The sequence below is a fragment of the Cyanistes caeruleus genome, chromosome 10 (assembly GCF_971803275.1).
Source record: "Cyanistes caeruleus chromosome 10, bCyaCae1.hap1.1, whole genome shotgun sequence".
Taxonomy (NCBI): Eukaryota; Metazoa; Chordata; class Aves; order Passeriformes; family Paridae; genus Cyanistes; species Cyanistes caeruleus.
The window spans coordinates 9,904,024-9,921,337 of NC_141710.1; the positions used below are offsets into that span (position 1 = coordinate 9,904,024).

At 39.5% G+C, this 17,314-nt stretch overlaps 1 protein-coding gene across 1 annotated transcript in view; it reads right to left on the reverse strand.

Annotated features, from left to right (window-relative positions):
* The window catches only part of LOC111933532 (uncharacterized), a 56,022-nt gene that overhangs the window by 12,747 nt on the left and 25,961 nt on the right, over window positions 1-17,314 (reverse strand). Inside the window, exons 3-5 of the mRNA XM_086844903.1 lie at window positions 12,851-13,005; window positions 8,187-8,252; window positions 292-423 (exon numbers count right to left, since the gene is read on the reverse strand). Coding sequence (XP_086701029.1) covers window positions 292-423; window positions 8,187-8,229 — 175 coding nt within the window. The 5' untranslated portion in view covers window positions 8,230-8,252; window positions 12,851-13,005. The remainder of the gene's footprint in view (window positions 1-291; window positions 424-8,186; window positions 8,253-12,850; window positions 13,006-17,314) is intronic.

Sequence of the window (17,314 nt, forward strand, 5' to 3'; positions counted from 1 at the left end):
TGGCACCCGGGCACTCACCTGCCAGCCTCAAACCCCTCATGGCACCCGGGCACTCACCTGCCAGCCTCAGAGCCCTCATGGCACCCGGGCACTCACCTGCCAGCCTCAGAGCCCTCATGGCACCCGGGCACTCACCTGCCAGTCTCAAACCCCTCATGGCACCCGGGCACTCACCTGCCAGCCTCAAACCCCTCATGGCACCTGGGCACTCACCTGCCAGCCTCAGAGCCCTCATGGCACCCGGGCACTCACCTGCCAGCCTCAAACCCCTCATGGCACCCGGGCACTCACCTGCCAGCCTCCCGACCTGGCAGCCGAGTCCCGCCCCAGCAGCACCAGGTTCTGCAGATCCCTGGTCTCCTGTGCCCCCGCATGGCCGCTCGGAGAAGTGCAGGTCTGGGGAGGCACTCCCATGCTCTCTCCCTGTCAGAACAAGGAGAAAAATAAATAAAATTAAGGCGGCTGTAACAGTGACAGCAAAATGATGATCAGCCACCACTTGGAATTACAAAAATCCCTGAACCCGCACATAGACAAATGTGCTCACTTGTTGGTTTTCCCATTATAATTTTTGTTGTATTATATGTTCTTGCTTAGGGCAATGAGCCTTTTAACAACTGCTCTTTCAGAAGAAGTAACTTCAGTTCCTGATCATTAGCGAAACACTTATTTTCTGTATTGTTATGTCTGGACAAATGGCAGCCATTCCTAAATATGTCTTTATAGCACTAAAAATAATATTTTAAAAATAATGTTAACTGAAAATAATGCTAAGTAAAGCAGTATCACATACTGTTATATTCTAATTCCCCAGAAAAGAGATTCCAGCAGCTGTAGCACAGTAGCTGAAACATTGCTTTTCTCTTTGTGTTAACCTAGACATTGCAAAGGGATAGCCAGCCACAAAAGATGCTTCCCTCCAATTATTGTACTTATCTAGGAAATAATCTGAAAAGGGCCATCTGACAGGCAGAATGCCATCTTTCTATTGCTAAGCAACCCCTGATACCTCTTTTCAGGAGGAGTGATCAGCTTCCTGAAGAGCACACAGCTGAATTTTAAAAAGCCTTTTTCCTTCTATATTTCTTTTATTCTCTCTCTCTCATTTTCCTTTTTCTTTTTCTTTTATTTTTAACTTCACAAAACAACTACTGATAGTCCTATAATGACAAAAAATAGGACTGGGAAGATCTTACTAGGCAAAAGATGAGCAAAATCTGACCTGAAGTCTGCAGTCAATGAGACAAAGTTGATAATGATGGCACAAGTGACCTTCCACCGTAGCTGACAAAGGTGCTAAAGAAAATTAAATACACTACTCTATGCAGAAAATTCGAGTTGGGAAAAAAAGTGAGAGAAAACTCGTAGGTAGACTACATGCTCTTTATGTTATGCTTTCCCACTCCTTTTCTTCCCCTTAGTTTTATTTTCTTCTAGCTCTTATTTGGCAACAATACAGTAGCATATGTTGAGATTGAACACATATTCGTACCTGCTTTTGTTGCTTGCTAAGGCCCTTAGTACTACCTTTTTGCTGGTTCTCTGTTTTCCTTTCTCCTTGTCTCTGGGATCACAGGTTTCACAGCAGCTATTTACTGCTCTTCCAACTTCTCTCACTTAACTAAGCAAGGATACTTTAAATTGACAATATATCTATAGTGGTGTCTTGAAACAGTGGTACTTTTTTTCAGTGTGATAAAGTGCTCTGTTTCATGGTGGCTGTTTTCTCATCGAACCTTTGTGTTACAACACGCAGAAAGAGGTTTCTTGTGCATGCAGGTGTTGCCTTATTCTTTTTCTCCTAACCAGAGAGGATCTATGAGTGCCCACACTGATCTTTTCGGTTGATGCAGATAGCAAAGGACTCTGTCAAAATTTTCTCCAAACAGATCCAGTTCTCCCACCAGTGAATAAAGGTCATTGCACAAGATCTTCCTTTTTCCTGCTTGCACTCTCTCTGTCTGCATACTCTGAGGTCAATCTATAATCAAGAAGCTCAGTTTAACCTCTTAAATTCGATGGCCACTCAGCTGACATCACACTATAAATAAGGACATTCTTTCCCAGTCTCCCAACCTCAAGCACATACTGAAGATACAATCTAGCTCAGACACACTAGTGTGCAATTAAATCCATTGCCTCACATTTATCAGTAGCAATACAGAAATTTTCAGATACCCATACAGATGTTGAGTAGAAACCATTTCACTGACCAAGATCAGAGCTGGAATGAAAAAATACCCACACAGGATGTATATGCAGTTATCTTTCCAGTTACAATGAGTACCGGGATTGAGTATGGCTTGAGCTTCACTGCTCTTTCTCTTTCTGTGAATAATGATAGTAAAAGCACCTGTCAGTATAAGGGTGAATACCAGTGTGGTGGACAAAGCAACTGCTGAAATGATGGTCAGTTTAAGGACAGTTTGAACGTACATAACTGAGATAAATTCATCAGGTCAATTAGGCAAAGAAATAATTAACACATCAGAGAATGATGCAAGGGAAAATTCCTGGTGGGGAGGAATCTGAAAGGAACCAGAGGGTTTTGTGGTGCAGGGTTATCCCCTGTAGAGAACTGCCTTTATGAAACCACAATTTTCTCAACAAGGATCTCCCACAGGGGAGAAAGAAATCTTCCTTTTGTAAAAGACTTCAAAATAATTCAAGCTGTCTGCCAGTAATTAAATCCATTACACTAGCAACAGGTGGTAAAGCTGTAATTTTTTCACATCTGTTATCATTTTCCTGAGTCAGTATGTATTCATTGCAAGAGCTGGGTAAACCACAGAGCAGAGAGGGCTGGGTTGATGGCTGTCGTCCAGGCAGCCGCTGTGCTCACTCCTGTAGTTATCTGAAGAGCTGAACAGAGGAGATGTGAGAATATCTGGTAGGCAGGAAGGGGTTTGGGCAGGATTCCAAAGGGTAGGAAGGCAGGGATTTAAAAGGGAGTGAAAGGATTTCATAGGTTCCTTATAGAGAATAATAGGAAAGAAAAGGAGAACCTTGGTTGTGTTTAGAGCATTACCTTGATATACTTTCCCTAACACAGAATTTCTGTGTGGCTTGGAATATATTCCTTGGTTGTTCTGGCTTAGTAAATTTAAAAACTAAAATCCCTGAGAAAATTCATAGTCACTGAGGACAACAGGCGTAGGACAGCTCACATATATGTAAGTGATTTTACCTCAGTCTCCAAATTACAATTTGTATATGATTGTATTACACAATGCATTTGTGCAAACTGACTGCTGGGAATAGTGTGACACAATGAAGAGGTCTGGGTATGTTGCAAGAAGAATTCTATTGAAAAGCATACAAAGACTAAAAACTCTTTTAATGTAAAGAACACATGTAATAGCTCCAGCTCTGGGAGCTCTGTAATGCAGCAGGTTGTACATCTCACTCTTATATTAGAGTAGGAAAGAATCTTGCTACTGGGATGTGCAGTGTCCTCACTGCTCTGGAGAGCAGCTGCAGCTTTTTACTTCACTTCAGGATTCCTGACTTCCCAAGAACATTTTCCATGCCTTTCCCACCTTTCTCCAAACACCACTCCTTCTTTAACTCAGAGGGGAAAGGCTCTGTCATTTCAGCTGTCTTTTCTGAATACTGGCAATAAGTATGTGTGGAGAGATGAGAGACATTCACAGTCAATTTACATCCAACAGCAGAGACATAAGGTTTCAGGTTTTGTTTAGCACATGCTGCCTTTATACCTCTCCTCAAAAACTGGCTTCTTCTCCAGTAGCTCCTTGCATGGTGGTATAAAGGATTGCATTGAGCTATAGTTTTGTAATGAGTAAATAATTGTTCACTTAAAGAATCCTAAAAAAGCCAGTTAAGAACAAAAATATATGTAATTGAATTATTGCTGGAAGAATTTCTTTAATTATATCTTGTTCCATGGCAATGAATAGATTACTGTAATTATTTTAAAGAATCTTCATTTAACTCTACTGGAATTTGAACTAACAAAATTTTGCAGGTTGTTTAATGTTAATAAACAAGGCTGCTTGGCTGAGATCCATGGCAAGGGGCAGGGTTTATCCAGCAGATCTTTGCTTTTCTGGAAGCTCTCCCATGGGCAGAGCCACAGACCACTCAACTCCTAACCACATCCTCATGGAATTGTGTTACTGTAAACATATGGCCAAACAACCATCAGGGATCATATCTTTTCTTAATTAATAAAATTAGACACAGGATGTTAATAACCCTTAAACTGTCTAAAACTCCAAACAATTATTGTGGAGTTCTGGATGGAGATAAAAATGGGTGCAGACCAAGTCAGTCCAGGCATCCTTCCCCACTTTTCTTCCTCCCTTTCATATCCTCGACCTTGGAGCTGGGCCTTTGCCATCAGTGCAGGCAGCCCCCCAACTCAGCCATTCTTGCCCAAAGGCACCCCAGAAGTGCTCAAGGTCCACAGACACCAGAGCATCATCACAGATCCTGGTGTGAATGCCCTTTCCAGATGTGGGTGACTGACATCTCTGCCAAGGCAGCAGCAGGGTCTCCAAGCAGCCTCATCTTGTTATTCCAAGGAGAAAAGAAGCAGTAGAAAGGAGGGACTCCCTGATGTCCAGTTCCCCCATTCTCAAAAATTGGATAATTAGCCCTTATTTTGTGTAAGAGCATTTGCCCACAGAATGCCATAGTCATGATTCAAGTGTGGTTCTTCACTGAAATAATTAACTTCGGAGTTTCATGTGATGGCACTGGCTGATACAGGGAGTCTCCAGATTTGTAGAGGAATAAACCAAAGCATTTTTAATGAGTTTTGGGGAGGGGTAATTTATTTGGGAGGTTTGGCATTTTATTTGATTATTTGTCTAAAAGGCTCATATGATGGATTTAGTCTTGAATGTTGCTCAGTGATTCACTGACTGCTGTCCAGAGCACTCTTTGTAACTGATTTATCTGAATCCTCTTCAAATCCTTCCCTTTATTAACATTTCAGCAGTTCCTTTGCTACGTGAATTGATGATAGTTATGTGTTACTCAGGAAGATTGTAGGAAAATGGTTTCAAACACCATGATTACATATTGAGCAGATGAGCTGTCTCAGGTTTATGTCACAGCCCATCTGCTTGTTTGAAACGGGCTTCCTGCACTATGCCACTTCCTCTCCATCGGGCAGGCAGGGAAAAAGACTGCTCATGCTGCATCTTCATTCTGTTTGACCTTTCTAGAGTGTTATTTCACATGCACACTCTAAAGTTTGCATTTCCTTCTGTAAATGTAATTTTAATCTCATTCTATTTTGGCAGCAGATACTGTTGCGATAAAAGCTGTTCATTCTTTATCCCACTATCTTCAGTGTGGAAGCTGAAATGCAACATGTCAGCTGGAGAAGGGCAGTCTGAGGTAAGCTTGGGGCACACACTTCAAGGCTGAATCCCACAGAGATCTGCATTGTAGTGAAAATCAGAAGTGGATAGGTTTTGGTTCTGTGTTCAGCAATGAAGAACACATATATTTGAATTTGAGCTGGGATCAGACTGAGATTTAAAGTGGAGCTTGATCAATTCCCTTCATCAGGCTCACATTCACTGTGAGTATTTAAAATTAAAGTATTTTCCCTTCAGGTTTGACGTTTTACTCATTCCTACTAGTCTGGGTGAATACTTTGCATTATGATGAACCAGCCACAAGGTGTCAATGTAGTGTAGCAGATTCTCAGTAAGGGTTTGTTACTACAGCATCCATTGACTTTCAATGCAATTAAATCTGCCCTCTGATAGGATATTTGTATCACTAATTGCAAAATTTCTGATCAGATCACATTTTCTGAACCTGATTCATTTAATCAGTGAAGCTTTCTCATGCTATGATTGCTGGGGTGTGAGGAGAAAAATTGGTATAAATGACTGAAGTAAATAATGTGACAAGTCACAACTGCTGTAGCACTGTGTTTTAGAAGGAAAGGCTGACAAAGTGGGATGTAGACTGGTGGAGATGAATTAATTATTGCTAAAATATCAGAAGTGATCATAAGCAAAAAAAACACAATATGTGAATTCACTTTTCACAGTAAGGAGTAAAAATATCTGGATGAACTGATATGTGCTTATAAAGCCCCAGTTACACCCATTGATAAGAGGTGTAATGACAGATGAGACCAGATAGAGATGGAAAAGCAATATTGCAGAATGTCATTTTATGTCTTCTAGACACAAATTATTGTGTGTCATTAAATATAAAAACAAATGCCTCAAAGGAACCAGAGCTAAATCTGAGGTCTGAATTAGAAGGGACATGGAACAATTTGGTTTTGTACCTCAATGTGAGGCTTGGGTGTAGGGAGGAAGGGCCTGTCAGAAATAAGAATAAAGGGCTGTTAGGAAAATTACTCCTGGAATTGTGAATATTATCTCTTTGAAGTATGCTTTAATGGATTTGGGCTAAGAATTTTCAAAGAGGTTAAGGACTTAGCTCCCATTGAATGTCAGTGGCTTTTGGACACTTTACTGTCATAGTCTGCTTCGAAAATCCCATCTTAGAATATTAATTGTAATGTACCCTTTTTCACTGTAGTAGGAGGGAGCAGATGCATTACAGAGAAAAGAACAGAGAAACTACAAAAGAAAATAAGTTTCTTTGTATGAAATTCTTTATAAATTATTGTACATTACCTAATCTACTCAGTCAAGTACAAAAGTACATTAAATAGGTGGCTGAGCAGAGTATATTACATGACATGATGTCCTTCACTTGTGTTAATGCTATGCACAAAGTGGAGGGCACTGGTTAGCAGATAATAACATGAAAATATATCCTTGGGTACATTTCTTAATGAACAAAGGGAAGATGGAGCCTGTTTATGCAAAGAGCTGGTTTTCTCAGGTTCTAAACCAGCTGTGACACCATGCTGTCCTTTGAGAGATATTTTATTGGGCAATAGATCAGTGTCAGAGGACAAAAGAGCAGCAGTAATAGATGCATCGTATTCCCAGGAGCTCCCTGGGGGCAGGTTGGGACAATGGTTAGAAAAACTGCAAAGTCTGTGGGAATAGAACTCTTGCTGGTTTTGTGCTTTTCTCTTTTGCATTTCCTTTTCATATCATTTATCTTAATGAGAGGAATGACCCCCTCACGATACTGGTGTGATGGTAAATAAAATGCTGCAGGAAAGCTTTAAGCTCTTCAGAATGAAAGTATGTTGAGAAGATGGGTTTGCATCGCAACAGCAAGTAAACATGACAGAAATTCCAGCAGAGAAATCGCTGCCCCATGTCAGACCTTACTGTCAAAGACTTGATCTTCAGGTGGAGACAAGAGAACATCCTGGCTCCCCTTTAGTGGTATAGAGACACTGCTTTTTAATATTCTATATTTGATCTCTCCTGAAAGGAACACAAAAATGAGCATTCTTTTCCTGGGAATAAACTGGGAAAAAACTAAAATAAATTGTCCATGAAGCAGGTGTATTAGGTTTATAATACAGTGTTTGAGTGTTGGGGTTTTTTAATTGCTGTTATGCTAAAGAAAAGCATTCATTTCGACAAGTGCTGTTGGAAGGGTACAAGTGAAAAAGTGAGGCTGACTGGCAGCTCATTTCAGGGATGGGATAATGAATGTTGAAAGGAAAAATGTGTGCCAGAGCTGGGATGTAAGAGAATCCTGTGAAAACATGATTTCCAACAGAAGCTTGTCACCTCCAGATTTTCACTATTACTACCGGTGTAAATAACAAAAGGGTCTCTTTTCATAAAAAAGCCTCAGGCTCACAATAACCATAGTAATTGGTTACTATGACTGAAGTGCTTGTTCCTAAACAAGAGCATAAACTGAAGGTTTAGATCTGTATAAATGTAAAATGATTGTCTGTACAAAACCAACAAATTCCTCTCCAGATAAATGCACAAGTTTCAAAGTGTGTATCCCAGTCAAGCTGTCACCAAGCCCATCTGTTCCATCTGCATCTGAAAAATGAACACCGCTTCACAGCAGAGAAACTGAACGTGTGGCACGTCTTGTTTGGGTTTTGGCTTGTTTTATCCAGACTGGACAAAGTAAATCATCATGTTAGATGATGCTAAAATATCTTTCTCACTATGACTGTGACATGCCCAAGACACAGAAACTATATATTACCTGAGCATTAGTAAAGGGATTATAATATAGCAGAAAGAAATGAGAACAATTCCTGATATAAAAACTAAGTAATGCATCTTAATTACCTGTTGTATCCAACCTGTTCTTCCTCCTGCCAGCTTGAGGCATAGACACAATTTTCTCATCTTTCTCTGAAAAAAAAAATAAATATTTTTCAGGATGTTGATCAGCCTCTTCCCAATCTTTCAGGGCTGCTCAGGATGTTCTTAATGGTCCTACATGAGGGCTGGTAGTTTTGGTACTATTATGCTTAGGAGACATTTCCTAGAAAATTATTTTAGTTTTTGGCTGTGAACAGAAATTGAGAGTTCCTGCCATGTTGCATTAACAATCAAAGAGATAACACATGGGTCCATGAAGAGGGAGGATCAGACAGAAACCATGAGTCAAAAATTGATCAGTGTAGATAGCAACGGCCCTCGTGCATTGGGAAATTAACTGCCACCAAACCCCTGGTAAGGAGAGCAGAGCTTTAGTGAAGGAGTGAAAGGAAAATGTTATTGTGGCTTTGTGGCTTCATTGAGCCTCCCTGGCCATTTGGAAAGAAAGCACAAGAATAGGTGTGAGAAAACCTAGCAGATGAAAGAATCAGAAAGCACACTAGGTCTGTCATCTATGAGGGGTGTTGGTGCTTTGCTGGCTCAGGAGCCAGGTCTGTAGCATCTTGAAAGAACAGACTTTCTATTGAAATGATATGAGGTGGAGAATTTCCTAATTGACATGTCCTCCACTACTGCACACACTAGCTTTGTGCCTTCTACTATTTAACAAGAGTCAGAAGTGAGGAAATTATTAAACTACTTTAATTATGTAGTCCAGGCTTTGAGTTATCCTAGGCTCCCCCCAGCTTGGAGTGTTTGGTCTAAGAACAGCTCTCTCAAGGCAGTACACCCACTTTAAATTCAGTAGGATGCTTTCTTCACAGATTTTAATGTTTTGGCAGCTCAGCCAAACACAGATCAGATGTGGGTGGCACTATTCACTATCTGAATCATGTAAGGAAGTTTAGAAGCACATTGCCTTCTGCTGAATGGTGATACCCAAAATGTGACCTTAAGATCTCAGAGATTTTCTTGCAGCATCTGTATACAAAGCTCACAAGGAAGGGGCTGATTACTATTTCTTTTTTCCATATTCTTTCACTAACATTTTTATAATACCTGACTTACAGCATCATTTATAGTTTTAATGTGGAGTAATCCTTAAAGAGACCAGGGAATCATTCCTGTGGTTATGTTGTAAAGATAACTAAATATGAAAAAAACCTAGGAAATGAGTATTTGCTGTTGGTTGGATTTTAGCATAGCCATTGTTACCACTGGGTATAGCATAATTCCTCTCAAACTGGTGAAAGGACTGTGACAGTAACTCAAAGACTTCTTTAATTTGGCTATATTATGAATAGTTAGTTCACTTTCTTCCTCTTCACTGGAGTTTTCTCCAAGGTGTATTCTGAGTACCCACAGTTGTGGCCAATCATTCTTCAATCTCCTTCCTTAAAAATGCCATTTTTCTTGATTTTCATTTCTTCTTCCTGTTAGAAAAACCTGCTTTAAGAAGCTTGGATCCCCAGCACCTCATGCTAGTGCAGTCACTGCTAGCTGTGCAGCACACATCTAAGACATTGTTATTTGGCCTGTCTTGCTCTTCCTGCAAGTCACACAAACCCAGAGCATGTAGGGATACAGCCCAGCCTAGCAAGGAATGACACCTATACCAGGATGCTGGTGCAAAGATTAGGGGATCTGAGTGTTGCCTCTGCTGATATGTACCCTGAGAAGCAGAGGAGACAGAGGGCTAAAAAGCATTTTTATTGTTACCTGCAGCAGAATATGCACAGAATGGCACACATGCTATATTTTGAGGGTACCTAATTTTGAAATTTTTGCTATAGTGTGGAGCTGCTAGTGAGAGTTAGGGAGGATAGCTCTTTGCAAGTGCTTTTGAAACACAGCCCTTCCTTGGCAACACACTGGTTGTCTGCAGGAACACAGCACTGTGACCCCAGTGCACACCACCTTCACCTCCTGACCACAGGAAAAATGATCAAAAATTGTTTTTCCTGAAGGCATCATTCAGAACCCTGCCAGACTTGGTGTCATTGACCATGAGTCACAAATCTGATAATGCAATTTAAGATATTGAATCATATCCTCAACTTGTGATTCATTATGGGATTTAAATGCCAGAAGTGGAGTCTCGGACTCTATTCCAATATATATGAGTTCAGATACCCTTCCAAAGTAAGCAAGTGACTATGAGCCATAAATTCAGTTCACCTCAAACACTAATACTGCCCAGAAAGATTATAATGTAGCTTTCCTGGCAAGGACAAGGTAATAAACATTCCCCATCTTCTCCCACTGCTCTTCCCCTGCCTCCCCCACCCCATTTCACTCCCTATTTCACTTCAAAGATGCCAAAATTAAATTTTAACACTCCAGAAGTGTTAATTCTTTTTCAGACAAACAGAGGTAAAGTGACCTTGCAGCTTTCATTACCCAGTGTTGTAAGACTCCATCTCTGGAGGCACAATCTGCAGATAATAATGGCAAAGCACATGGAAGAATGGAGGGGATGGTCTGCCCCTCATCTGCTCTGGAGGGAACATGAGCACCCAAAGAAAGGACTTCTCCAGAGCAGATCCCTCACAGCACAGTGTATATGCATGATCAAAGTACTTCCTTCTTCTCTTAGATGTAAAATACTATTTGCTGGAAAGCAAACATGGCCCACTGGGTCTATGTCTCCTTCAGAGAAATATTCCTGAGTTTTGTTTATTGGTAAACACCAACACACTCTTGTCCCCCAGCAGGAAAAGTCATCCATCCTTTGGAGTTGGTAGAAGTGCTGTTTTGAATGGATGGAATCTTACTACAGCTACAGGATACTACAGCAGCATTTGGGCTTGTGTTCAACAACAGATAAACTAAAAATCACACTCCTTGTGTCTGCCACTGCCACTTTTCACCTGCTGAATAGCCTGTATTTGTGTCTGCTCTATGCAGTTCCTGTGAGTTGCATTGTTTTTATTTAAACTTTTCCTATTTTTGACAGGCACTTGGGGTACTGAATGCCTTCAGGACATAGATTCCCACATCACTTTTTCCTCTTTTAACAGCTCCAGTAATGACCCCAAATTACTCAACCTTGTATGCATACACAGAGTACAAGAGTTCCACTAATTTCACCAAGTCATGTTGACAGAGACTCATTTATCAAACAGCAAACAAGCAGAAAGTCCAAATGCTAAAGGTAGACAATCACATCAGAAATGAGGTCATCTGTACGTACCCATAAGTCACAAAGAACATTCATAAGCTGTGGAGATGGTACTTGAGATCAGAAACTCACACTTCTTAACACATAATACTCCAAATATGATCATTGTAGTGTTGTTTTAAGCATCCTCAGTAACTGTTGCTTTACAGAAATGTGGGTTGTTTTGGAATTATAAATTGAACTTGAACATATTCTAATACTTACACATAAATACAGGTTTTTTTAGAAGAAATCTGAATCTTAATTGTGATAGTAGATATTCTTGCTAAAAGAAGATTTATTTTTTTATTCTCTGATCACTATTTTTAATCTGTTAGGGGCATCTAATCACATCATTGGGTTGTATTAACTGGTTATTAATACCTGTTAAATAAATGCACAAGTTGATATAAAGAGGCAAATCCACTGGATGTCAATGTGATTAAAGACTCAACCTTGAACCTGTAGTTTCTCTTACAATTCAGTGTAGGTGAAACCCCATTGGTTTTACAGCAGTTACTCTGAATTTATACTTGTGGATATGAAGGGACAGTCAAGCATAGCAAGTGTTAAGTACAACTTAAACAAATAAAACTAAATAAACCTAGCAGACCTTTCCAGGGCACCATATGACAATTAACAGGAAGAACTTTTGAATCAAAGCAAAATTTCATTTCTGCCCAACTGGAACATTTCATATTATCAAACTGCAAACAGCTTCTGATTATTATAAAGCAAGAAGTAAAGGTACAATGATAGTTTATAGGATGTATTAACGATGAGAAAACAAATTCATAGGTGTCAGCATCAAAGCAGCTTAGAAAGACAAACTTGAATACCTTTGCTTCAGACAGAACATTCTGTCAGTCCCTGACTGAAATGCCCTGGTTTGGTGTTCACCAGTGCAGCAGGAGTTTGGTTCAGATCCAATATGGTGCTTGTGAAACGCTGCAGAGGCAACGGAATTGCCAGAGGATCTGGGTAACAAGATGTTTCAGCATACAGGGGAAGGATTAATAGCCATGTCATTTGAAGGACCTGGATGGATCAGAGTCCACTCTCAAAAAGTTAGCAAGAGTACCAAGGGGAATTTTGGGAATAGAGGAGGTATTGATAATGAGCTCACATTAACTGAGCTTAGCTCCAGAAAGCACAGCAATGTCAGGTAAAAGTGCCATTCAGGAATCAGAGTCTGACTGGTATAAAATAGGTGAGCCTGTGTGAAGTATCAATGCTCATTGATTTCCTGTAAAGGAAGGGAGATTAAGGCACTTCTATTTCAGAATAAAGTTTTGAAAACACACCAGGAGGATAGTAGTATCACCCCAATTTAATGAGAGATGGAGACATTCCCCCAAGCCAAGGGAAGCAGTGCTTGTTCAAAATGTCCCAAAGTAGTACATTAATGAGATTTGGTAATTCACATAATCATTTCTCCTCACAGCACGAGCAATAACTGTTTAGTTACCTTTCCAGGGGTCCTGCCTGCAATTAGCTCACCCAAATGTTGACCTATAAATAACTGCCAGAAGGAGCTTTCTGACAAAGGATCTCAATGCACTGGGCAGCAGGTGAATGAAGCCTGGTTCAGACTGTCCTTAGGCACTGCTGACAAGTGACAGACTGCAAAAGAAAAAATATTATGCACTGAGATATGGAGGCTCTTAAAGGCTTGAGCTAGAGTTACACCCATTAGTCAGGTTAGTTATACAATGTCATCAGCTCTTAAAATACAGAGCTTCAACTTAAGATAAAAACTGAAGATAACTTAAAGATAAAAATTAACCAAGTGAGTGACCTGGAAGTGCAGTGGCTTGTGACTTGTCTCCCACTGCTCTCCCCTCCTTCCATGAAGTAAGTACCTGGTCCAGGTGTAATGCAATGCTGCTTATTGCTTTCCACTAATGGCAGCTGGCACCCAGTAATGCCCTGAAAACTGTGAGGTTCCTTTCCCATTCTTCTGAATTAATTTCCTTTTCTACCTAATTAACTTTTTGTTCTTCTTTTTCCTGATAAGAAAGTCTAGGGAAAATGCTTTGCGCTAAATTGAATATTTTCTTAGATTTCACCCAAAGTTTATATCAGCATATCAAAGGTAGTTTTTTTCATTGCAACTCTCAGTGAGAATTCCCTATTGTCAGTGACTGCAGCAGGATTTCCTGTTTGCATTCAATCTAGACATTTTTCTGTGCTTTCTCAAAACTATTGGGAATAAAGCAGAAAACCCCAAATCACTATTTTCAGTATTTACAAGGTGTTTTGGTGTAAAGCATGTATGTAAAGCCCAGCTAGGCTTTGTCCTCTGGCATATGCCCAGTTTTAAGCAGAGAATTCAGCTCAGGCTGTCAAGATGGACACCAACCTTTAGCCCAGGTGAATTGGTGAATGGGCAAAAGGGAAAAGTGACCTGCAGAATTCTATGCATAAGTCTGAGCCACACTCTCATGGCTTTTGAAGTTAGAAGCTAGCAGGACAAGCTACCTCTTGTCTCTTGTACTTTCAAACATTTCACTTTGCTTGCTTTTAGATCAGATATTTAATTTTCAAAGGATACACAGATTCAATTGCAAATTAGATTTTCCTGCACCTCTGACTTGACAGAGCATTCTTAGTTTCAGCACTGACAAGCTTTTTTGTCTAACAAAAAAATTAATTGCAAATTATTTAATATGACCTGAGAAGAGTTATAAGACAGCAAAAATACCTCCTTAAAAAATATAGTGTAGCATTCTCTCTCCCAGAAGATTACAACAGGATATGTTTGACAGCCTTGGTTTATGAAATCATTCTGGTAACACTTATATGTACAAGAATTGTCAAACTTCGTGTTACTAGAGGTCAATTGCCACGTTCTCACTTAATACAAGTGTAAAACAGAGGTGACAAATTTCATTGCAGCCTGACAGTTTTAGATGTGCAGTAGATATAATATCAAAAATATGTCTTACATCAGAAGTGGCATTTTTAACATTTCTCAACTGAATACACATCCTTCGCAATGTTTTAATCTTTTTGTAGCAGGACATGAAAAATGCACAGGAGAAAGCTGCCTCAACTCTAGCAAGCTATTTCCTATGAGCCAAATATTTTAAATGCTGCATTCTTTGTTATTCTGGATCAGTGCAGTGACAGGAACAAGTCTCAAGAGAGTTCTGACAGCTTCCAGGACAAAGAAATTTTCAAGAAACTATCAAAATGCATGATTTTCTATGTCAGTATCACTCTTTTTTCTTTCTATTTTTTCCCCTCTTGCATTATGCTGTAACCCTGTTAAATGGTTGCATGGTTCCAAATTCTTATTGTCATCCTAGCAGCAGGCAAGGATGACCTCAATTCTACCAGTATTCATCTTCACGATGGTGCTCCAGTTACCTATAGAATCATGAAATCCAATAAATTCTCAGACAGGAGTGGTTGGCCAAGTGGAATCCTTGCATGCTGTATTTGCATAAACTCCCCAAGAACTGTGAAAATATCAGTGATAAACAGGTATCTTCTCTTTGAGGCTTTTTCAAGGCAACACCATTCTGTGAGTCTAAGGGAAACTACAGAGCTGGTAGCAGTGGATTACAGATAAGATTCTGTAACTTAATTGCTTACTATATATTAGATAAGATGATATATATATATATATAATGTATATATATATATATATTATAGATTCCAGAATTATTGACACAATTAATTACTTGTTGTTTCTGAGTGATTATAACTTGGACAATAATAGTGTTTCTCAGAAACTTAGTATAGGAGTGAACAATATATTTCTAGGATTAGTTAAAGAAAAAGGTTTGATATTTCACCTCGTGGATTGATGGAAATAATGCTGGTGCCCAAATCCAAAAGTCTTTCAAAAGTTCTAAAAGGGCAGAAATTTAAAATCAGTTGTACAGCAGCATGGTATTCTGTTTTATCTCACATATTATATTTTCACTGGCAAACTGTGAAGAATCTTTTTTTTTTTCTTTTGTGGCGTTTTTGTATCTTTCCCCACCTCCGATGACTTTATTCCAAAAATATAGGGGAAAGTTTGGATTCTAACAAAGTAAAATTAAATAGCAGAATTTTTACTGAGTGAAAATTACATCAGAAAATGTTGCAGTTCAACTAGATGATCATTGTAGGTCCTTCCCAACTGAAAACACTTATCCTAACAAATTATTTTAGTAGCTAGTCAGTAAAAGGCTTAGAGTCCATAAACATTTGTGATGGCTCTTGGCAAACCTGAGGAAGGAGATCTCTTTGTATCAGGGAGGTTGAACACACAGCCTCAGCAGGGCATTTTTCTTACCTGCCCTGCCTGTGTGGAGGTAGCACTTGTGTCAATTAGAATTCAGTTGCTTGGAGACACAGAAGTGAAGTGTTATTTTCTGCACAGGGACACAGAAAGGCCCAAGGAGCTGCACTTCACAAGCCCTGGACAGTCAAACCCACTCCCTACCTGGCTAATGCAGGTTAGACAGGAAAGGACAAGAAAAAAGGTCTCTGTCCTGAAAGAAAATGTGAACACTGTTGAGTGTCTTTCAAAGGGGTGACACAGCAAAGATTTACAAAGGATTAGTGCAGCCTTAATGGAGACAAATCGGGCATTTGGAACTGTGAGCAGCAAAGGAAGACTTGGATACAGGCACACCTGAGTCTTTAAGCTGTGAGGCACCAGTTATAAATGAAGCAACTCTCTTGTTTAGATTACTGCTGGATATCAGGAAAACATTACTCAGAATGAATTATTTCAGTCTAGAATCTGGGAAGGATTATTTTTTAAACTATTAAAAAAAATTTAGCTAAAGTTGCCCATTAAAATTTCCAGCTTTGCTATTAATTACAGCATGTGGCAGCAATTTACACCATGGTACATATATTTTTCAGAGAGGAAAAGAATCCAGATGATCCAGCAGAGCAGTGCAGTCACATCTCCAGCAAGCACCACTGCCTCAAGATCATCTTTGTGGGGTATTAGGGACACCATTCAAGAGCAAGACACTGGATAAACAAATCTTTTAATCTTGTAAGAGCAAAGCAAACTTTTCAAGCTAATATTTGAAATAACTTTACAGATAAGGAAGAAGAGGCAACAAGAACGTACTAGCATTTTTTTGATATATATTTGCCAAATGAATGATTTTTCTTCCTGCCTGTTTAAAAAGGACAGTGACTACCACATCCCATTTTCACATTCAAAAAAAGTGAAGCATAGAAACTTCCCTCTGGAGCACTGAAATGATTCGTTAATACTTTTAAAACTGTTTTCCTAATTTTCTGGAAAATTATTTATAATACTTAGCATTTTTTCTCAAAAAAAAAGAAGTTCCTTAGCCATTCACTGAGAAATTTTGCAAGCAAACCTCCTCCCTCAGCCACTGAAGCAGCTAAAAGCTGCAATCCTTTTCAGCAGCCCAGCTCACTCATTCCTCCCAGCTGAGGAAAGCTGTGTGCACTGGACTAAGGAGTTCAGTGTATTTTTCAGCGTGAGCATTTATTTTCTGGACTGTGCCATTCTAACCTGTCTGCTCTCACAAACATTATGAGACTCTGACAATTTCTAATGATGACAAAGTAATTCAGCACTGTCTGTGTTTATTCCTCTAGGAATACGCTGCTTTAGCAGAAGCACATTTGCCATGTGCATGACCCCTGCTCTTCTTCATAAATCTTTCTGACAAAATGAAGGGATGGGGTAGCATTTGGAATAGAAGCTGTATCAAGTGCTGCATCTTCCTGCCTTAGGAACTGGGAAAAAAAATTCTCAGATGTATTTAATCAAGTACAAAAGACATCATTTCCATTTTTAAACATCTCAGATTATTTAATACAGTTTAAAAGGCATTATTTCATAAAGCTACCAAGCAAATCAGAAAAGCCCAAGAGAGCCAGTTCGTTCAGGAGGTGAAAGCTAAGGCAGAGCTGATTTCAGATGGAATTGTGGGTCTGA